The sequence below is a fragment of the Pristiophorus japonicus genome, chromosome 21 (genome assembly GCF_044704955.1).
Source record: "Pristiophorus japonicus isolate sPriJap1 chromosome 21, sPriJap1.hap1, whole genome shotgun sequence".
NCBI classification, from domain to species: domain Eukaryota; kingdom Metazoa; phylum Chordata; class Chondrichthyes; family Pristiophoridae; genus Pristiophorus; species Pristiophorus japonicus.
Window position 1 is genome coordinate 22,377,869 of NC_091997.1, and position 23,013 is coordinate 22,400,881.

At 39.2% G+C, this 23,013-nt stretch overlaps 1 protein-coding gene across 7 annotated transcripts in view; it reads left to right on the plus strand.

Annotated features, from left to right (window-relative positions):
* Positions 1 to 15,855, plus strand: part of spop (speckle type BTB/POZ protein) — a 350,668-nt gene extending 334,813 nt beyond the window's left edge. For all 7 annotated transcript variants that reach the window (XM_070864474.1, XM_070864472.1, XM_070864473.1 and 4 more), the window contains 2 exons: positions 4,804 to 4,946; positions 13,778 to 15,855. In XM_070864474.1, coding sequence (XP_070720575.1) covers positions 4,804 to 4,946; positions 13,778 to 13,922 — 288 coding nt within the window. In that variant the 3' untranslated portion in view covers positions 13,923 to 15,855. The remainder of the gene's footprint in view (positions 1 to 4,803; positions 4,947 to 13,777) is intronic.
* Positions 15,856 to 23,013: the final 7,158 nt, after the last annotated feature.

The window sequence follows — 23,013 nt, forward strand, 5'->3', positions numbered from 1 at the left end:
ATCTAATCCTTAATGCTGACATTCTTTCTTCCTGAACTACTAACCCTGGAAGTGAATTACATAGTTTGTTATATGTACAGTAATCATTGCTGGTTCCTGACATAGCTTAACCATGGTTGTAGCCGCTAATTAATCTGTACATTGCCCCCCGCCTCCCCTTTTTCTGGTTTTGACACTAAAAAAAATAAAATTGGAGATTCTCCGGTTGCATTCCCCAAAAAGACATTTAATCTTAAAATATTTTCTGTTTGACTCTTAATATTTTTTAAATCAAGCCTTTGTCGTGAGTGTTGGCCAATGAAATGAGAATTTTCTTTAAATTGTTGCGAACTCCAAAATGAATGTTGGGGATATAAAGGTTAAAGCGAGAATAATATTAACTGGAATATTTTTAAATGAGGGGAAAAAAATAGGTGGGAGGAAAGCTTGAAAGAAAATTCTTTACTGAGATATTTTACATTGGCAGTCTCATGGGATGCCTAACATACATTTCTGACCCTGCTAATACGTCAAAAAATATAACCCTGTCAGACCATATAGTTCAGACTAAATCTAGCAGTTAAATGTATTACAAATAAGAAATTTGCACAGAAGCAAAATGGAAACCGCAGAGAAGTACACTATACTGTGCTTGCGGCTATTTATCCCGATTTGAAAATGTGTTCCAATGTCCATGTCCTTTTATGCATGCTTTAATTGAGTCTTGATGTATAATGTTCCAATATCCCCATGTTGTTCACTCACTACTGTGGTGTGAAGATAAACTATGTACTGCAGAGTAGAGAGAGCGGGCTGCAAATATATCACTCCGTGCCTGCTTATGACACCTCAGATCAAAGTAAATCTTTCATATAATGGGTGTTAGTTTTGAGCTATCAACTGCCTTCCTCTCATTTTTCCTAATTAGCTCCATCTTAAAGTCCGAGTACGTCGCTTCAGTTTGTGTCGAGTTACCTTGAGTCTACAGTGCAGAAACAGGCCATTCAGCCCAACTGGTTTATGCTGGCGTTTGTGCCACATGAGCCTTCACCTGCCCTCTTCATCTAACCCTGTCAGCATAACCATCTATTCCTTTCTCCCTCGTGTGTTTATCTAGCTTCCCCTTAAATGTATCTATGCTATTTGCCTCAACTACTACTTGTGGTAGCACATTCCATTCTTGAGGTAAAGAAGTTTCTCCTGAATTCCTTATCAGATTTATTAGTGACAATCTTATATTTATGGCCTCTAGTTTTGGGCTCCCCACAAGTGGCAACATTTTCTCCACGTTTATCCTATCAAACTCTTTCATTATCTTAAAGACACCTCATCATCATAGGCAGTCCCTTGGAATCGAGGAAGACTTGCTTCCACTCTAAAAATGAGTTCTTAGGTGACTGAACAGTCCAATACGAGAACCACAGTTCCTGTCACGGGTGGGACAATTAGTCGTTGAGGGAAGGGGTGGGTGGGACTGGTTTGCCGTACGCTCTTTCCGCTGCCTGTGCTTGATTTCTGTATGCTCTCGGCGACGAGATTCGAGGTGCTCAGCGCCGTCCTGGATGCACTTCCTCCACTTAGGGTGGTCTTTGGCCAGGGACTCCCGGGTGTCGGTGGGGATGTTGCACTTTATCAAGGAGGCTTTGAGGGTGTCCTTGAAACATTTCCTCTGCCCATCTTTGGCTCGTTTGCCGTGAAGGAGTTCCAAGTAGAGCACTTGCTTTGGGAGTCTTGTATCAGGCATGCGAACAATGTGGCCCACCCAGCAGAGCTGATCAAGTGTGGTCAGTGCTTCAATGCTGGGGATGTTGGCCTGGTCGAGGACGCTAACATTGGTGTGTCCGTCCTCCCAGGGGATTTGCAGGATCTTGTGGAGACATCGTTGGTGGTATTTCTCCAGTGATTTGAGGTGTCCACTGTATGTGGTCCATGTCTCTGAGCCATACAGGAGGGCAGCTATTACTACAGCCCTGTAGACCATGAGCTTGGTGGCAGATTTGCCACTAAGAAATGGTTAATATCTTAATCATTAGAAGACCTCGAACGTGTCATTCCCGGCCTGCTCTTTTCTCGAGGAAAGAGCCCTAGTTTCATATGAGCAAGATATAATGCAGAAATATTTTGATAGAGCGGGAACCCTTTCCTACATGTCAACGTGAGGTCTTTGGATCATGTGCAGATTCTACTTTTACAGTAGTTTTTTTCAATTCGAACGGTGACTCATTTTCAGTTTGTGATTAAGGTAAGTAACTACAGAAAGCTCAAAACATTCTTGTCTGCCAACTTTCAAAAATATGTGGCTATTTATTTGTAATTTGCTCCATTAGTTTGATACTGATTACTTGAATAGCCATCTATTGGTGCAAAAATCTGATTGAAAGGAAACGAGACTGACTGCATTTTGAAGCTGCTCCTAGTTCCCTTAACACAGGTGTTTTTAATGGATTCCTATTCTTTGTGCATCTTTCCCTCATTATTGGTAGATATCAGTTGTACCGTCTATTAAAATATGACCATGCTACCAATACTTGAAATTGTTTTCATAGAAAAAAGGCAGCTCCCATAAGCAAACTGACCCCCCATCCCAGGTACTTAGACTTGCACCGTATGCTCTGGGTGAACGGGATAGTGCGCTATATTCAGGCTAAAACTGATAGTGAAACTTATTTCCAATTAAGATAATTGCACACAAGTAGAATGCAGCAAGAGACTCGTAATACGATACTTTACTTTATCGATAAACTGTTCCAAATCAACAAAAGTCTGAAATCTTAGCTGCTATAATGACTAATTCTCTGATTAAATGTTACATGGGTGATGACTTCAAAAAGTCCTTCTTGGCCACCTCATGCAGAACAGGCAATGTGAAGTAGGAGCATGAGACCTAAGTGCTGCTTCCTACTAAATATATTAGATATTTTAAATGAACCTGCTGCAACTTCAGATACAAACAATTAAGATATTAACCATTTCTAACACGAGATAAATGGGTGAACAGCCATACCTTGGGCCATCTGGTGGTTTCTGTGCTCATCACACCCAGTTATTGTTAGACATTATATCTTGTTTAGTTCTCCTATGCATTTCGATGCTTTTAAACAATGGATAACTTTAGAGTTCAGCCATTAGAGATGTTGAATTTACCTACTTCCCTCAAACTTCAAACTCATTCAGTGTCACTTCAAAGATTCTGATTGCAGGTAGTGCAATATCTTTACACATTTTGTGTATGTTACCTCGTGGCGCCAAGACAGTATAACTAATGCACATTGTATGTTCTACCTGGTCACATTAAAAAGTTATAATGCAGAAATTGTCCCTACTTAATGCATTCTGAAGTTCTGATTCCTTTACGTTAATATTCATTTGCTGGTATCGATCATTTGCATTTTAACTCTAACTGGATTTTTGCTAAGAAAGAACAGATATGGTGCTTAAGGGGTCGAAGTTTCAATGCTTCAGTATTGTGGTTGTTTATCATCCTGAGGCTTATAGATAGTTTCCTTTGAAGTCTGATTGCAGATTTGAACAAACAAAACTTGGGGAAACGCGTAATGTAATTTTATATAATTGCCCACATTGATCATTGGCCTACCATGGCTACTAGCCAACACCAGTTTTAAAATTTGTGTTGAAAATACCACAAGTTGTTTCAAGTAGGACACCTATTGTCCATTGTTGCACGGCTATTTAAAAGAAAATTGTACAGCCAACTTCGAGTATCAGCATTCAGGGATTCAGTCTGATCTGCCTCGCTACAAGAATATTGATGCTCCAGCGCTATGGTATTTAACTGAACATAAACACTTCTCACTCATTGGTTAAAGTGTCACTGATGGGCAAGGAATGTTTTCAAAACCTCTCGTAAAGACGCACCAGCCACATTGCAGTCACCTCTTCCACCATTTAGGGATGGAGGCTTCTGTGCCCAATTTAACTCCCTTTTGTCTTAGTTAACCATTTAGCCCATTCTGCAGCTTGGCTGCTGGTGCCAAATCATCTGCTTAAAGAAAATTATAAACTCAGTTGGGAGCATGTCAAGTTGTGAGAAGCAGGCCTGTAAACATTGAATTACAAATATTTTATTCTATATAGTATATATCTTCATAGAACAGCCTGTTCTCAACAAACAATGATTTGAGCTCGTACGCACCAAACCTTGTAAAGCAGTAGCGCTTAAGATTGTTTAGTAGTTATGAATAGTTTGATGCTTCACGGATAATCATAGCACTGTATAAGTAGTGCAAAGTGATTATAAATATTTTATACTGCGATCTGAATGTCACGTGGTTTTTATAGACTTATGAATTGTTGTTCCATTTGAGACTAGTTGTAGTTTTGCAACATAATTAGTGCCACATGATCAGATTAGTTTGTAAAACTATTATGTGAATTCATAAATGTTCTCCAGTTCCGTTATTTCTTTTTGGTACTTTGACCATGGTTTTGGAGGCCTGTGCTATCCATTTTGAAGTTGAATACTACAACTATGCAAGTGGCTACATGACAATGAATTTGGACATTGCATTTCGAGTTTAGTCAGGTCATGGTCACCAAGCCCCAAAATTCAGACTGGTAGAATGCATGCATTTTAGAGTTGCAGAAACTAAATTCAAAAACTCAGTTAAGTTGAGTATGTTTTCTTTGATCTGAGTAATGAAATGGATATGGTTGGATATATTGTAAGATGTTTTTCAGTTGAAACTATGTTTTACAAAAGGCAATTCTGTTTTTAACCAGTTTCGATTGCAATAACGGAACTACAGTAATTTAATATTTGCCCGCTCTTCTGTTTCTAAATGATCCAAATTCTTATTGTTTCAGTACGCTCTGGAGCGCTTGAAGGTGATGTGTGAGGATGCTCTTTGCAGCAATCTGTCTGTGGAAAATGCAGCAGAAATTTTAATCCTGGCAGATCTACACAGTGCAGATCAACTCAAAACTCAAGCAGTAGACTTCATAAACTAGTGAGTACCAAAATTCAGTGCCATAACAAATTATAACTATATATTTTTAATTGTGCATACATGTTGGCTGTCACTGGGTCAACATTATGCCCTTTCGTCTCTAACTCGATTTGACTTCAAGCTGCTCCTCTCCGAGTCTTGGATGAAATCAATCCTGGAGGCAAGCAGCACCAAACTGCCCATAGTTTAGCACAATTTGGCAGTCCCACTTTGCCCACAAGGATAGCCTGTTGGGAATGAAAACATCGCAATGTTGCAGCTAGGGTTACTCTTCTGAGATCAAGGCTGAGTAAGTTGAGGGAGCTTTACCCAGCATTTAAGAATGTTGGCATTAAATGTCCAAAATGGAGAAGTCTAATTTTCCATTGTCATCCCTACCTTCATGACCCCAAAAATTTATATAAAATATATCGACGACTCTTGCATGTCCCATTACAAATGGTTTTGTATATTTGCCTGTTTTTGATTCTATTGGCATTAACTTTTTTCTAGTTTGTAGCTTCCTTTTTTTTTTTAGTTTTCTAGATGTGTCAAAGTTTGTACTAAATGTAAGCCTTAAACTTCAAACACTGATTTTAGCTTCAAAGATAAGTAAATCATTAGAATCTTCAAATTAGTGTCCTCTGAATCCAAACTTTTTTCTAACAAAATCTTGGGCCCGAACTTGGTGAAAGCCAAGACCCGCCCAAAGGACTGCCGAGAAACCTGGCGGTACTTTGTCAGGAATATTCCTCCAAAAGATATGGCAGTACCATCCGGCGGTAAAATAACGACTTATGCTGTGAATCTGGGCGGCAGTGGGCCAAAGTGCCGCTGAGGATGGAGTCTGGCCCAAGGAGAGGGAAACACATATTAAAAATAAAAATTTTCACCAAAAAAAACCCTCAACATCTTCAGAGGACCCCATACACATATGTCGCTGAAAAAAAAAATTCAAAGAAGTTCACTAATATTTTTACCGGTCTTGCTTGCCGTTAGGGTTAGACCTGCCTCCACTGCTGCTGCCGACTCCCACCTGCACCAATATGGCAGCTCGGCAGGCGGGAGGTCACTTACGTAACTTGCACTCCAGCGGGCGGCTCCCAACGGTACTCCCCTCCCGCTGCGCGAGACCTAGAGGAAACTGCCACTGGGGGGAGACCATCCAAAACACTCGGCGGCGGTAAGGCCACCAAGTTGGGGCCCCTTGTATTTAGAATAGACACCTCTACACCCCAATTCCTAGATGTTTTTTAGTTGGGTGGCTTGTAGCTGTATAACAGTACAGTGTGGAAAGTTGCAGTGACTAAAATATATCAACACATTTCAGGGTTTATCCAGATATCAGAAGGTGGGAACATTCTTGTAAATGAACATTTGAGAGCCAAGTGGAGTTATGCATATCAATATTATAAAATGCAAATATAAAAAAATAGGAGCTATGGCTTCAGTTTGTGTTAGCTATATACTTTTACTTTAACATTAAGAGCTTTTCTACCATGGTAAGTAGTTATAAAACTAAATATAGAACTGCAATTTGATCAAGATTTGACGCAATGCAAACTTAATTTGCAGTAAACCCTGTTTAGAAAGCCGTTTCATGTGTTGCTGATAGTTTATTTCCCATTCTGCACAACATGTAACTGTTAAATGGTTGTTCTGAAAATAGAAACATTAGATAACAAATGTACCGTTCTGCTTGAGATGCAATTTGGATCAGGTGTCAAATGTGATGCCACGTTTCAATGTTTCACATTATTACCTTTATTAACTGGTTGTAATGTGAACATTGGCATAATTCCACTAAAATTTCAGTTCTAGTTTACCACTCCCTAATCAATTGAAACCTCCCATTCAATGAGAAACAAATAAAACTGGTAAACTCTGGAGACAGTTTAAAGCAGTATTTTTGGAAATAGATAAGCTTATCACCTCTTGTGTGCTTGGGATATAAAACGCACAGGGAAGGAAGATGTTCTTTGTCGCTCATTGGTGTCTATCCTTTGGGCTTCAGGGATCAAGAGCATTTTTCAGGAGTGAGTGCAGAATGGATTTGAAGAATAGAGGGAGTGTTTTCCTTCAATATCCATTGGCGATGGGAGTTAGATGACTATTGGTGACCTTTTTTTGGATTTTCACTTCCAAGTGCTAGGTTGATGGCAATGAAGAACAATTCTGTGGCATGACACAAGTCCGAAAAGATCAAAACCTTACATAAAGCAGACTTTTCCGTAACCCAAATAATGATGTCAGTACTTGGGATAGATTAGAACTCTGTGTCAATGGTTTTTATATAGTTGAATCCCAGTTTGAGAATAAAACTATGCTTAGATCAGGATTTCTGTATTTACATATTAATTCAAATTTTAATGTGAACAAAGCAGAAAATATAAACTTAATGGTATATTCTTCAATGAATGATGAAGGTAGCCTGCATTATTATACTGGGTACAAAAGGGATATTGGATAGGCGATTTGGTACTTGGATGAAAAATTTGTCTTTCCAATAATACTCTTGTGTTGGCTTGCTTGGTGAATATCTCGCACATTAGAATTCTGTGCTTGGATCAAACTAATGATATTAGCTATGAGTTTATTTGGAGCAGACTTGTTTCAATGGGAATCTGTCTAAAATCCAGTCGGGTGTTAAGAGTTCTGACTGGTGATCACCTTTTGAAAAATATGCACTACATTTTTTTGTTGCTTACTCCAGTTCTGTTTGATATTTATTATCTTACATACATTTATGTAGCGTTCTGACCCCTGAGTATTGCTGAATGTTTTAAAATGATTCCTGATAAAACTCTTGCATTTCATGTGAAATCCCATATTGTGACACCAAGCAAGTACTGTAAAAGAAGCGATGCTTTCACATTGTTATACGTATTGAATTATGGCATATGGGGTTTAGGGATTTGCAGTTAAGTTTAAGAATAATGATTTAGGCAGCATAATATATGATCTGCAGCACTATTCTTATATGTTCGTAGATCTAGATTTTAGTATATTTATTTGTTGGTTACCCAGTATATTGGGGATAGTAAGGAGTGTACTAGTCGAGCATGATGGAAGACTGATGTTTAGTACAATCAACTAAGTGTCAAAGGTAGACGAGGGTGAGAATATATCAACAAGTTGAATTTAAATAGCACCTTTAACGTAGTGTACTGTCCTAAGGTGCTTCACACGAGTATTATGCGATAAAAATTTGACCCCGAGCCGCATAAGGAGAAATTAACGCATGTGACCAAAAGCTTGGTCAAAGAGTTATGTTTTAAGGAGCGTCTTGGAGGAGGAAAGAGAGGCGGAGAGGTTTAGGGAGGGAGTTCCAGAGCTTGGGGCCTAGGCAACAGAAGGCATGGCCACCAATGATTGAGCGATTATAATTAGGGATGCTCAGGAGGGCAGAATTGGAGAAGCACAGACATCTTATGGTGAGGGGGAGATTGCAGAGATAGGGAGGGGCAAGACCATGGAGAGATTTGAAAATAAGGATGAGAATTTTGAAATCGAGGCATTGTTTAACCGGAAGCCAATGTAGGTCAGCGAGCACAGGGGTGATGGATGAGCGGGACTTGGTGCAAGTTAGGACACAGACAGCCGCATTTTGGATCATCTCTAGTTCACATAGGGTCGAATGTGGGAGTGCTTTGGAATAGTTAAGTCTAGAGGCAACAAGGGCATGGATGAGGGCTTCAGCAGCGGATGAGCTGGGGCAAGGGCAGAGACTGGCAATGTTAGAGGTAGAAATATGCAGTCTTAGTTATGCTGCGGATATGTGGTCAAAATGTGTTGAATGTAAATCGGACAAAATGCAAGTAATATAAATTCTAAAATTACAATAAAGTGTAGATAAACTTAAAGTACCATTGAGTACAAACCTATTTTTGCACTGTGTTTTTCCTGTACATTAAAATCTTTGAGCCAGAAATGGTTTATATAATGGGAAAGACTGGGCCTGCAGTCTGTCTTTGCAAGCTCAGTATTAAGCGTCCCGGGCTAAGATCACTAATCTCGTTTGGTTGCAGCATTTTGCTCCTCTCTGGTTCTGTCAAGTTGGCATCAAATACAATCTAAAACTTAATCTTGCTCTGCTCTGCTCTGCTCTGCTCTGCTCTGCTTGATTGAAGAGACCATGTTCTCAATTTCAGTTTTATACTGATCATCTCCTGCCTTCTGGTTGTTTTGCCCTGCACGTAAAGGATCAGTCTATCCAGTTCTTGGCCAGTTTTCTCTCTCTCTATCGACATCAGGTCTAATTGGGGCTTTTTAAAAACCACATCTATTTGAGTTATGGCATTGCTTTGATAAAAGTTGGCACATTGGTATTGATGAAGGATTTTTGAAGAAATAATTCAAAATATATGAATCCCATTTTGAAGTAAAATGGTAGCATGAAAATTTACTGTTAGGAGCACAAACTGAATGGGGGAAGTGAAAAGGTGATGGTAGTGAAATTGTGGTGTGGTAAGGGGCTCTGCATAGAAGTAAACTTGTGACTACTTTGCTGGAGAATTGATTACAGTAATGATATTTAATGTGCACTGACAACTGTGTTTAGAGAGCATAAAATGATTTTCTTGTAAATTTGTTCTGAGGGAAACTTGACATTTAAGTTAATGGAGAGGGATAATTAGAACACTATGTTCTTAGATTTTTATAATGCCCTTATAAAATAAGGTGGCAGAGCAGCAGGATCACATTATTTCCAGCTTTGAAAAGCTGTTAGTATGGGAAATGGCAAAATTAACCTTTTTTTTCAAAAGGGAAGTGACATTTGTTTGGAAGAGAAACCATTACATGTGAATATTTCCTATTGGGGATTAACTACGGTCATTTTAAATTGTAGTTTGCTGGAAAGGTAGTCAACCAAAACTCTAGCAGTAGTAATTTCAGTGAAAAGTTCATGCCATTTCCCCCATTCATTCTTTCTCCTTTCTCTTCCCCCCCCCCCCCCAAAAAAAAAACTTCTTGTCCTCAGTGAATCAAATCTACCCCACATTCAGCTCTGCCCAAACAGTCGTGGTCACTGCTTAGGGAAGCTATCGAGTATAGGGAGAGACTATGCAACCATTAACAGCTTTACCTGACCTACAAGCTACCTAACCGAGGCTGTAAAGTCTGAAGATGAATCGAGGTGGATTTTGCAGTTAGCCCACAAGAACATCTTGATGATTTGAAATTTGACAAGTCAAGTTAGAACAAACTGGGCATTTTGACCAAAAGGAGAGATGTGCTCTGAATGCTGAGACTGTTTGCCGTATGCTGCTTTAATACAGATCTGGGGTACCACTAGTGTAGTTCTAGATTAAGTCTGAAACCCGGGTTCTGTCTGCAGTCCCTAGCAGCAGTGTACAACAAGGAACCATTTTGGTTTTTGAAAGGGAACTCTCGGCTCAAAGAAAACTGCAAAGTGCATTGCGTTTAAAAAGATGTTTTTAAAAAAATTCTACCTTTGCTTGTTAGGTTTGATATTTCTGTAAGGCTTCCCCATTGGAAAGATATCTGAGGTTGTTAATCGAAGTACTGTACAAACAAGAAGTGTCAAATTAAAAACTGAGTAATTCAGTGTTTTGATAGACTTCCCCACGGGGAAATATAAGATTGAGAAGGAATGAGAAATGAAGATTTCAGATTTTTGAGCCCGTTTATTTTTAAATCCATGACACTAATACTGCCTAGAGTAGGCTTTTTATTTTGCATGATTGTGTTAACAGTTTCTGGCATTATTGCTCTTTCCTCATTGATGCAGCAAGTTCTCTCCACTAGCCCCTCAGGACTGGAGGATTCTGATGAGCCAAAGCCTGCTGCTCTTGCTTTTATGACAAAATCAGAGTTAAATGTTCTGATTGTCAAATATTTAGGAATGTATTTTCCCATTTGCCTTGATGGGTATCTGAACATTTTATGTTGAAAAGTTTATGGAGGGCATTATCAAGGTTGTTGACGTTTTCAGCATATTTTTATATTGCAATTTGTTGAAAATATTTTTTAAATCAACATTTGTTAGCTTAGCTGCCCTGTGGTCTGGTGGCTGTGAGCCTCCAAGAACAGCCCTCAGACACCTTGGTGTTCATCCAGTTTCAGGTGGCGGTATGCTGTAAGAAGGCCCTTCTTTTTCCAATAGGCAGGCGCAAGAAGCAATGAGCTGGGTCTTCTGGGATTGCAAGACTGGTCATGCTCATCGCCATTTCATGGACTGCTATCCAAAATGGCTGAACATGACCAGAATATGTGCAGGATTCTCTCTTCCACAGCCTCATCAACAGTTCTCTGGTATTTAGAAATAAAATTTGTGGAATTTGTCTGGAGTGCAGTATGCAATGTATTATCTTAAATTGGCTTCTGTGCATTGGCAAATTGGGCTTTGAATTGCCTTGAATGAAGGGTTCTTCTGTCTGGGAAGAAGCTTTATACAACTCATATTTTAAAATAAGTTTTCAAATGTTTAGTGACGATATTTAATTGTCAGGCAATTTTTTTCTAAATATTTCATTATCATTAAAAGGCTACACAGTTAATTGCCAGTCTGAGGTAACAGACTTATAAATGTAGAAAAATAAAGTAAGCTCCTAAATCTGTGAAACCAGGTTGAGCCACAAAACCATTTCCTGTGTAAAGAAAGAGCACTTGCACATATATAACATCTAATCACATCTCCCAGAAATGTCCCAAAGCACCTCATAGAATAAATGAACTGTTGTGTGGAGCAAAGTGTGGCAGCCATTTGGCACACTGCAAGATCCCACAGTCAGCAGTGAGATGAATGGCCAGTTAATCTGCTCATTTACTATCTACCTGAACCACCAGCACAGGCAGGCTGAGGCTTGGTTCAGTGTCAGATTGTGGCAGTGCAGCATTTTGTGCTCACGTACAGGAGTGAGGCTTGAGCCACCACCTGACTCGAGGCCAGAATGCAAGCAACTGGATCAAATGGATACCTCAAAGTGAATTTAATGCCTTCACTAATGATCATTGCCCTCTGAATTTCCAATTTAATGTGACAACATTTGATTCAAAATAGATTTTTGCAGAATAATTTGGTAATTTTTGCAGTCTCTGTCTAGCAGTCACACTTTCATCCATACTAAAAACACGGATTGATTCTGGCCTCATGGAGAGTACACTGAGCTCCAGTGAAAGGAAAATGAAAGATGAAATCCTTCACTTGCAGGCGTTCACAAATTTGTCAAAGTCAACTACAGCAGATTTTTGGTCCACTCGGACTTTACACCTTTTCAACACAAGTTTTTAATTCATCGTGTAATTTATAAAAAAGTTGTGTGGACTTTATCTAAATACTTTATTAGTGTTAACAGTGGAAGAGGCTTTTATAGCTTTTTTAAAAAATGTACAAGTCATTGCGTTTTCATGTGTTGATCTGGGACCAAATCCTACCTTTAGAGAGAATAAAGTTGGGCTAGATTTTTGGCTTTGCTGATTCCAGGCACAAACTTTATCGCCCTGAAAAAACTTTGTGCCTCAGTCATCAAAATTGGGCAGCTGGGATCTGAGTGTGGGGCGGAGCGCTAGGACAGCTGAGCATGTGATAATCCTGAGCTGACCAGTCGGGAGTGCTCCCGAGCGAGGTCTGGGGAGAAAAAAACCCCACCAAAATCATTCCCAATACATAGCCCACACCACCACAACATAAATCGTTAAAAAAAAAAATCACACTTGCCTGAGGTGGACATTACTTGCCTCACTGCTACTGGTATAGGTTGGACCGCCCGTTTTCGCAGGGCATACGGGTCTGGCGGGGGTCCAAAAGTGAGTTGGTGTCGCAACCAGGGACGTTGAACAACTTTTCCGGGCCTGAAAACCCCCACATGGTACTTGAAGCTGACTGCCTGCCCAGAAGAGCTCACCGCAGCCATTGCGTCCCTCCAGGGTGAAAACCGAAGCACGCGTCACCGGGAAAATCCAGCCTGTTATCTTTCCAGACATTATTAAGAGACTCTCAAATTAATGAAGCAGCTCTGGAATTCTTGTCCTTCTATAGTAAATTAAGCGTTTATATTAGTCTAAAATGTAGCAAAAGCCGAATAGATGGGCCATTATCATCTGCTCCAAAATGCTATGAATGAGTGAATATTTGTTGCCACGTATATGCAAATTGCTGTATTTGCCAGAAATGCTGATCAGCTCGAATTGATGCCCCTATTTCTCCTCCTGAATGCTGGTTATCTGCATGGGTTTGAGAGATGTACTTGGACTCCTGTTTGTAGCCCATTAACTGATCGTGATCTTTTAACCTGGTCATATGAAATGGAACCAATGGATATTCTCCTCCCCCTTTGTGTGTATGTGTGTGTCTATTTCGCTTCCCCATCCCACAACCACCCTTTGAGGCATAATTGGGTATTGCTAAATTAGTGATTTTCAGTGGATGGTTCCATTTTGCAACTGTTTTATCCTAATTCTATAACCTACAAGTAGCACTCAGTTATAATAACTATTACATTTCTTCATACAAATTTGTTTGCTTGGTAAATTTTAAATTGTTGTGGGTATACAGGGGAATAAAACTTGCAAAGTTTTCAGCGAAGTAAAGCGAGAGAAAGACTTGTATTTCTATAGCATCATTCATGACCACCAGACATCCCAAATGCTTTACAGCCAATGAAGTGCTTTTGAAGTGTACTGTTGTAATGTAGGAAATGTGGGCAAGCTGCCACAAACAACAATGTGATAATGACCAGATAATCTGGGTTTTGTTTGTTGATTGAGGGATAAATATTGGCCAGGATGCTGGAAAAAGGACGTCTTGTCTTGGAAGTGGACATTAATATAATGACCTAATGTGTGTGTGTATATATATTATTAACTTATTTTTCTTTCACCTTTTATAGCCATGCATCTGACGTAATGGAAACATCTGGCTGGAAGTCAATGGTCTTGTCCCACCCTCATCTGGTGGCTGAAGCTTACCGGTCACTAGCGTCAGCTCAATGTCCTTTCCTTGGTCCTCCCCGCAAGCGGCTCAAGCAATCCTAAAGTGACATTTAGAGAACGGAGTGTATCATTATAACAGCACTGACCCGATCACAATGTTGCACAATGCAATGTATGAAGCTTTCTGACGCGCTTGCCGCCGTGGGAAAGACTGTGCTTGGTGTGCTAATGATCTTTCTGCACTAAGCACTTTGGGGAGAAAAACAAAACACACAACTTTTGCTGCATTGTCTTGTGTCCCCTAGACTGGCTGAACGGATTCCCGCTGTTTTTTTTAATGGATATGTTTAGATGTTGGCCCAGAAGCTTTCATTATGGGGGGGGAAAAAGAAAAGGATGGCCGTTTAACTTGCACTACTTCATCTACTTCATTTCTTGAACTTGAAGCCAGCTTCTGTCAGCACAAGAAAATGGATGGGGCATCTAGAGTCAAATGGACAGCCTCTAAATGGAGGGGGAGAAAAGCAGCCAGCCTGTGGATGCCGTTGATGTCAATGGGCTTCTTTTGTTCTTCCAGTGAAAACAGGAATATGTTGGTGTCCTTAGCCACATCTGACCCAAAGTGTGCACATTAGCGACAACAGTCAAAAGAGAACTGTCTAAGTAGCACTTGTATTATTATAATAAAAACATTTTTACAAGGAAAAATGAAACCACATTTGGGTCAAATTTTAAAAACATGGGAAGCAACCGTTCAGTTTAGACTTTACCCTCTTGTGCTCCTAGCATTCTAAGCTAAACTGTGTTTAGATACATACGAGCTATGGCTGTGTAAATGTGTTTTCTAATGAATACTGAGGTTACATGTGTAGAATGTGTGAAAAATGTGTTAGCATTTTTCTCGGATGGATTAGCAAACGGAATAAGAGTTGATGAACACGTTTTCTTGTTCAATGAAGAAAAAACAGTCCTACTTCAGCTCTTGAAGTCAAGCTATTGTCAAGCACTCTCTCGACTGTTTCTACCCAAGAAGGAAACAGTTAATTTGTAACGACCTGTCCCCCATTGCCTCCTTTGGTTCATTGCTGTTCAGAAGTGGGGAAACAAAATTTAAAATAGTGAGCTCCCCAATCTTTCTTTGGAAAATATAAATAAAATACTATTTTGTATTGAAATGCCTTTTGTGTATTTCCTCTTCAGAGGAAATCCTTTTCCCCAGAAATAATATTGTGAAACATTGACTAATTGTATGATTTTTGACAGCAAGTTCAACTTTTGTTTAGTGAATAAATTTTGTGCAGAAATTATTATTTTTAAAGGGTTAGTCACTTAAACAGAATTTGTATTGAAATCTTTTTTCCCAAACTGTTTTATTTATTAGAGCAAAGTCTGCTATTTTGATTTGATTCAGTGGTGTTTGCAATGTTATGCTTTGAGGACACTTCAAACTTAATTGATGAGGCTGATCTCCTTTTGAGATGGTGATTAAAATGGCTCTTGTCCTGTTACCAAGGTTGAGATCTCAATTTTACAAATGTTTTGGATGAGAATGGATGCAGCCAACAATCCTTGCATCCTGTAAATTTAGTTCTGAAACTCGGGCATAGTTTCAGTGAAGTTTGGCTGTGCTATCAACAGCTTAAAATACTTTTTTCTATCTGTCTGCCCCTACTCTGCCCAAATAAATTCTCCTTTTTTTTTTGTCACTTTCAAACCGAGTTTGAGCAGGTAGTTTTCTCCCAGTCCTGCTCTCTGTCCCTTTTTATTCCCTCTCCATAGTAAGAAAATGGTTTGTGTCTGGATGGAGCAGAGTTTTAAAAAAAAAATATAGATCAGACTGGAAACTTATGGTTGAGTTTGCATCGTGATGCTTTATGATTTTGTTTTAAAGTTCAGCTGTACTCTGTACACCACAGCTGGTGGCAGCATAGCTTTACATTCCTGAAACTATAAACTGTATGGTCCGCTTTCATTGCTCATGTGAACATAGCACAATGATATGAGGATAGGCTGAAGTATTAAAGAATGTCACGTATGTATTTTGTCCTTTTATCTTCCAGCTTATTCTTTATTCCATTATACTGCACTGCTGCATATCCATTATTGCTTATTCAAATCCTTCCATCTCTGATGTTCTCAGATACTTGAGGGAGCTTCACAAATTTATTTTTGAACATTGCTCCATATGTGTAATGCAATGCTAACTAGAGTTGTTTAGACTTGTGCTGCATTCCACACACCAGTTTTTTAAACAAAACTTTATCCAAGGAAGTGCTGGATAAAATTGGTCATTTCCAGCATGAACGTTTTGGGGATCATGATTGACTGAAAATCCTTCCAGTAACCACTTCGAACATGATACAAGAACATGAAAAGATAAAGGTTCCTGAATTTGCGGTTGGCCACGTAGCTAAGGAGTATGCTGCCGACATCGGAACAAAATCTACACGTGCCTTGTGCAAACCCACTTTTGAAAAGTCTCTTTCATAGGCTGCATAGTTGTGCGCATCGTAGTGGCCCAGGGATCCCAGGAGCGCACCATTGTGCGTGGGCGAACTTGTGATCACGTAGGGCAGTGCTTGTTTCACTTACTGATTCTTGGCCAATCAGGAAACAGAGGAAATTGCTGATTTTTTCACAACTTATTTTGAATAATTTAGCAGCCAGAAATGCTATTTTAATAAATTACGATCATTGCAATATTATTTTATACACAAACCAAGATTATAATGCACGACCCTATAATTATAGTCTTATCTAACTCCTCTATTAGACTAACTTTTGATTAATTTAAATCTAAAATTGAGAGTTTAAATGTCTGATAACATGCGGAAATCATGAAAGTGAATTAAATCCTATCTAAATAGAATTTGGGAAATAATTATTAAATAAATTAGACCGAAACTACAAAAGGTTTTTGGTAGCAAAGACAGTGACACAAAAAGGCCCCGTTTTCAAACTCAAACAAATTAAGTCTCCTTCAAAATGTGTATCTGCTCAGAAATGAATCACTAGCATAAACAAATACAATGTTTTCAACCCCTCCAACAGGCTCCTGTGTCTGTTTGCACCAAACATAAAACAATTCAGGGTAATTAATGCGCAGTAGGTGGACAATTAGCCCAACCTTTCGCCAGCATGTTGATTTGAATGGGTAGGTGAAAAGGCAGCTAAGCCCATGCAGTCGGAATTTGACAGATCGCAAGTTTGGGATTTAATGCATGCGCTTAATCCCGAACTCGCAGTCAATTTCAAAGGTGGTATAACGGCATATTTTAGTTTACTGTCATACTGATCACGAATTTAGGGCCAAAGTCTGGACAAAATTATTTTACTAGTCTTTACTACCAAAATGTTAAAAGTTGAGCATAACAGGCAGTTCGTGCAGATTTTTTAAAATATAGAAGGTACATGTGTTTTTTTTTGCAGTTTGTGTTCAGTTGCTAGGTATTGATGAAGGCACTAACAGTTAATTTTTATCTCTTCAGGGTTGTAACATCTGCGTTGTCCTCTTATAGTTCTCAGTTTAATATCGATTTCCAAGAATTTCATTTGTACACAAAATAGTAATGAGAAAAATGCCCAGAATAAAGAAAATTGGATACCACTGTTTATAGTAACTTTCCTTTGGGCTAGTTAGTGATTTCTTGATTTCCCCATATTTTCTGATACACTCACATTGAGCAAAATTCTGCAGCTTTTTTTTAAGCAATTGTCATTAAAAAAAAAGACCATTGTAAACCACAATTACACCCTACAAAAGTGCACAGCATTGCACCTTACATACCAGATGTTAACCAAATTTACATACTGCATATTTTACTGATGTGAAAAATGTTAATTATAATTTTTTGCTTTAGTGTTAAATTATGGGTATCAAAAGGCACAGGATGCAGGTTGGTGTGAACATTTGCATTTTCAGTAGGCCTAAGAGAGCAATTTCTTTCTGCAATTACAAGAGACAGCACTGTGAAATTTAATCACAGCACTCTTGGTATGAGCGATCCTGCTTATAACTTTAGGATGGCATTGAGCCCTGAGCCTACAAAAAGGTAAATCTTATCAAAGTGCTTTCAAAGGAAAGAAAGTGCAAATCCAGGCACAGCACATGGTTTGCTTTTTTTTATTAAAAAAATGGATTCAAACTTCATCCCATAACTAAATGTCAAGCTTAATTCCATGCTGTAAAAACGTTTGTTGGATTTATTTCTTCATGATGCACAGCGATGTTAAGGCCATACATGATTATTGCATTTGTGTCTACTGCAAATGTAAAATGTCATTCGGTACTCTACTTTCTTGACAGTAGTGCATTCGATTATCAGTAAAGTGAAATTTTACACTTTACAGTATCACCATCGAGGCTTTTCTTGAAGTAGTTACAAAGAAAAGACTGTTTTTACACTATTATATGGGTTTTATATTTGATGTGGAAGATGCTTGTTTTAAAAACAGTACTGATGACTCACCTTGTCACAGAAACTCAGTTTGCAGGCATTATTGAGCCATGTAATTTGAAGGTGGTGAATGGATGTGGACAGTTAAAGCTGTCTGGTTAATAACTATATCTACTGATGATTTAGCTCTCCTGATTCCTCGACCATATTTTATATTGTTAACCTTGTCACTATATGCACAATTATAAAGTTGTGTATCTAGCTTGCATCCATTGAGTTAAGCCTTTCAAAATACTGCTTTGTAAGTGTCACATCTCAGGCGACACACATCTTCGGCCAGAAGTTCGTGATGGTTTAACTAAGTACTTGCTCAGTTATCAATCACTTATCTAATTGATTAAGTATGAATGAATCAAAAGCAGTTGATTCAGTTGCTGGGAAGAATCGGAATACTGGACATTGTAATCCCGCAATTTCTTTTAAAGGTATGAATCCCGAACTCCCAATTAACAAAAGCAGGACAATCAAATTGCCTTTTCAGTTATGTGGAAACAAATCAATGGAAGATCACTGTAACATGAACCCTTGAGGGAAAAAAACTATTCAGAGTAAAATCCTTGGAAAATGTTTTCTTTAGTGTTTGGAAGCCTGGGGCTTAATTTAGAGAACTAACCTGCATTTTCAAATATTGATTTGGGCTTTGTTACTGTTTTTTTCCCCCACTCTGTTTATTTCTGATTGACTACAATTTATGCCAGTTAGAGCAAACCATGTCCTACTCTTGCAATTTAGTTTCATTTTATTGATATTTCTGTATCATTTATTATCTTGTATACCTCAAGATTACCTCTCCGATCAGGACTTCCTCTGACTTGTATTCATTATAAATGCATTTAAAGTGGTAAGTTAGTTCCAAAATTGGTTGAGGTGGGAAGCAAAGGGTAATGGTTGATGGGTGTTTTTGTGACTGGATGGCTATTTCCAGTGGGGTTCTGCAGGGCTCAGTACTAGGTCCCTTGCATTTTGTGGTATATATTAATGATTTGGATTTGAATGTAGGGGGTATAATTAAGAAGTTTGCAGATGATACTAAAATTGGCACTGTGGTTGATAATGAAGAAAACTAGACTGCATGAAGATATCAATGAACTGGTCAGGTGGACAGAACAGTGGCAAATGGAATTCAATCCAGAAGTGTGAGGTAATGCATTTGGGGAGGGCGAACAAGGCAAGGGAATACACATTAAATGGTAGGACATTGATAAATGTAGAGGAACAAAGGAGCCTTGGAGTGCAGGTCCACAGATTCCTGAAGGTAGCAGGCCAAGTAGATAAGGTGATTAAGAAGACATACGGAATACTTGCCTTTATTAGCCGAGGCATAGCATATAAGAGCTGGGCAGTTATGCTTAAACTGTATAAAACACTGGTTAGGCCACAGCTAGATTAGTGCGTTCTAATTCTGGTCACCACATTACAGGAAAAATGTGATTAGAGAAGATTTACGAGGATGCTGACTGGACTGGAGAATTTTAGTTACGAGGAAAGATTGGATAAGCTGAAATTGTTTTCTTTGGAGCAGAGGAGATTGAGGGGAGACCTTATTTAGGTGTATAGGGACCTGGATAGGAAGGAACTATTTCACTTAGCAGAGGAGTCAGCAACCAGGGGGCATGGATTTAAAATAATTGGTAGGGGGGTTTTGAGGGGAAATTTCTTAATCCAGAGGATGGTGGGGGTCTGGAACTCTCTGCCTGAAAGGGTGGTAGAGGCAGAAATCCTCACCACATTTAAAAAGTACTTGGATGCGCATGAAGTGCCAGACCAAGAGCTGAAAAGTGGGATTAGGCTTGGCTAGCTTTGTCGGCCGGCACGGACACACTGGGCTGAAATGGCCTCCTTCTGTGCTGTAAATTTCTATGATTTTGAAGTGTCAGCCCCAGCTCAATGGCAGTCGTGTTTCTGAATCAGACAGTTGTGTGTTCAAGTTCAGTCCACGATTTTAGTTCATAATTCAGGCTGACATTTGAGTTCAGTAATGATGTGTTAAATTACCATCTTTCAGATGAGACATTAAACGGGCTCAGTGCTCTTGGGTAGACCTAAAAGATCCCATGGTACCATTCAAAAGAAGAGCAGGGGAGTTTTTTGGGTGTCCTTGCCAACATTTTCCTGATCGCAGTAACTATGCTGGAAGACTGGCGTAAGCGGCTGTTTATCTAATTTCTCTGGGGTTCTAATCTTCCGTCGAAGTTACGGTGAAAAATTGGGAGAATCCCTAAAGAAATTGCAGGCAATTATCTGCTAATGGAAATTGTTATTTTTACTGTGAATACAAGTCAACGATGTTGGGGGTGGAAGAGACCCCACTCATAAGTGAAACGTGCTCAGAATTGTCTCACGTGTGATTGAGAACAAATTGGCACAGGTAGAAAATGTACTTTTGAATGGACTTAATTATATGCTTTTGAATCTATTACTAGAAACTGAATTTTAGCCCATATAAGTAGGCAATCTTAATTTGAAGGAGGCTGTAATATGTACTGATTCTATGGAGTAGATTTCTGAATTAGTTTTTCTGTCATAATCGTGCAAGATGTAATGCATAACATTATGTTGCATTAGCTATATGTCAGAAATAATTGTTTACTCATTTAAGATTAGAAAGTACTGAGGGAAACTTGAGGAAAAAGCTGTACAGATGTTTGAAAAATATTGTGGATCAGAAGAGCCATTTATGAGAATTGGACGTGTTAGTGAAGTATAAATGCTCTTCTGTGAATGAACAGAGGCACCAAGACATGCCAGTTATTGATTATGTTGGAATGGAAATTGGATGCCAGCAAATAACTTCAAGAAACACAATCTGCCTGCCCTAGTGGCTCGAAAGAAAATGATGAGCTGCGAGCTGTACAGACTAACTACATTTTAAGTTCAACCTCTGGGCTGCTGAGTTATCTGATCTCAGCTGAAGTGGTGGTAAGGGCAGTGCAACTGGACTAAGTCCCTGGAACAAAGAGGGGGGAAATCAACCAAGTCTCCTGCTCCTGATCAGTAATGGCTCCTGGATGCAAGTGTACATGGACATGAAATACAGGTAACAATTACTCAACGATTCTATCTACACAGACAATAACTGCATACAAATAATTCTTAAACATGGTGAGACTAAAATTCTTGACTATACTGATGAAATTTGTGTTAGATTGCCATCCAGATTTTAACTTTGGTTCATTATTATATGTCGAAGGCTTAAAGGTTTAAATCATGATTAAAACACACCTACATTGTCAAGGAACATGCGTTCATGTAGAGTGAAGTGGTTATGAAGCTCTTGTAACAGAAACTTTATGGATGACATTAATATCAGGAATTTCTCTAGGCCTGCTCCCCCAACTTCTGCCAAACATTATGTCGTGAAGTGCGAGAAGTCCCGAAAAGAATTCCTAGTTTTGGGTACATAGGTGATAACTGCACGGTTCACAGATCTGAACCAATTAAGCAGATAGACTAAAGAAAAGGAGATGGATTGTAATGTAGATAAATAAAATGAAGGTGTATTAGAACAGGAAAGAACAGCAATCTGTGTTTAAATAGTGGCATTAACAGAAAAATTCACAGGAAAAATGGATGCCACGTAGTCATGGATGAGGTACCAAAGTATGGTCCATAAGATAAGTTTTGAGCAAGCTTTTAAAGGTGATCAGAGAAGAAGCAAAGAATGGTTTGCAGGGGAGTTCCAGAGAGTGGGGCCAAAGGTGGCTGAAAGCTCTGCAGTTAAAGGGGGAGGAGAATAAACCAAAAGTCAGAGAACTGAAGAACATGGGCTGGAGGTTGGATTTTGGATTTATTGATTTTTGGTGGGTCAGAAGACAATGGAGGTCAGTGCAAGGGTGATTGCCCAGTAGGACTTAGTATGGGACAGATGTGAGTGCAGAGTTTTGGTTGAGTTGCAGTTTGCGTAGGATACAGTGTGGCTTGGTGATGAGGAATGGGGAATGATGAGCTTGGAGAAGGCAAGTCTGGAAGTAACAAAGCACGGATACTGGCAATTTGGTAAGGATGGAGGGCACGGATACTGGCAATTTGGTAAGGATGGAGGGTATGGATACTGGTGATTTTGGTAAGGATGGAGGCAGGTGAGGTGGAAGTAAGCAATTTCTGAAGGGCAGAATATAGTCTTTGAAGCTTAAATTGGGCACTGAGGTTGCACATAAAATGGTTTCAGCCTGAATAAGCAACCAGAGAGGGGAATGGAGCCACGGATAAGAACAGTTTTCCGTAGGAGCTGACTTAAGATAGTTTTGTCATTTCAATGTTCAATTGGAGGACACTCTGGCTCATAACTTGAGGTCAGATGGATAGTCTGAAAATATTAGCTGTGGTCATAGAGCCAATGATGGTGGTGGAAAGATACAGCTGAGTGTTAGCAGCATAGGTATGGAAACAGTCCATACAATTGGTGTGCATCACTGAGAAGTAACATGTAAATAAGGGCAAGGAGGAGCCAAGGATAGAACTTTGGGGTACTCCAAGCAAGAAAAAAAGGAAAAAGCTTTAGATGTGATTGTTGATCACTGAAAGTATCAAATCAATGTTGAAGCCATTCTTAAAAATAGTTCATGCATATCAAGAACATTTGGCTCTATGTCGAAGTATGCTGTCCAAACCTTGCACAGTTTACTGGTGACCTTTACTTGGAATATTCAGGGACATTCTCTGCTTTGGTACTCCCAGTACACACTGGAAATTGCACATCCCCAGCCTTCGATTTTCCATCCATTAAACTAAATGTA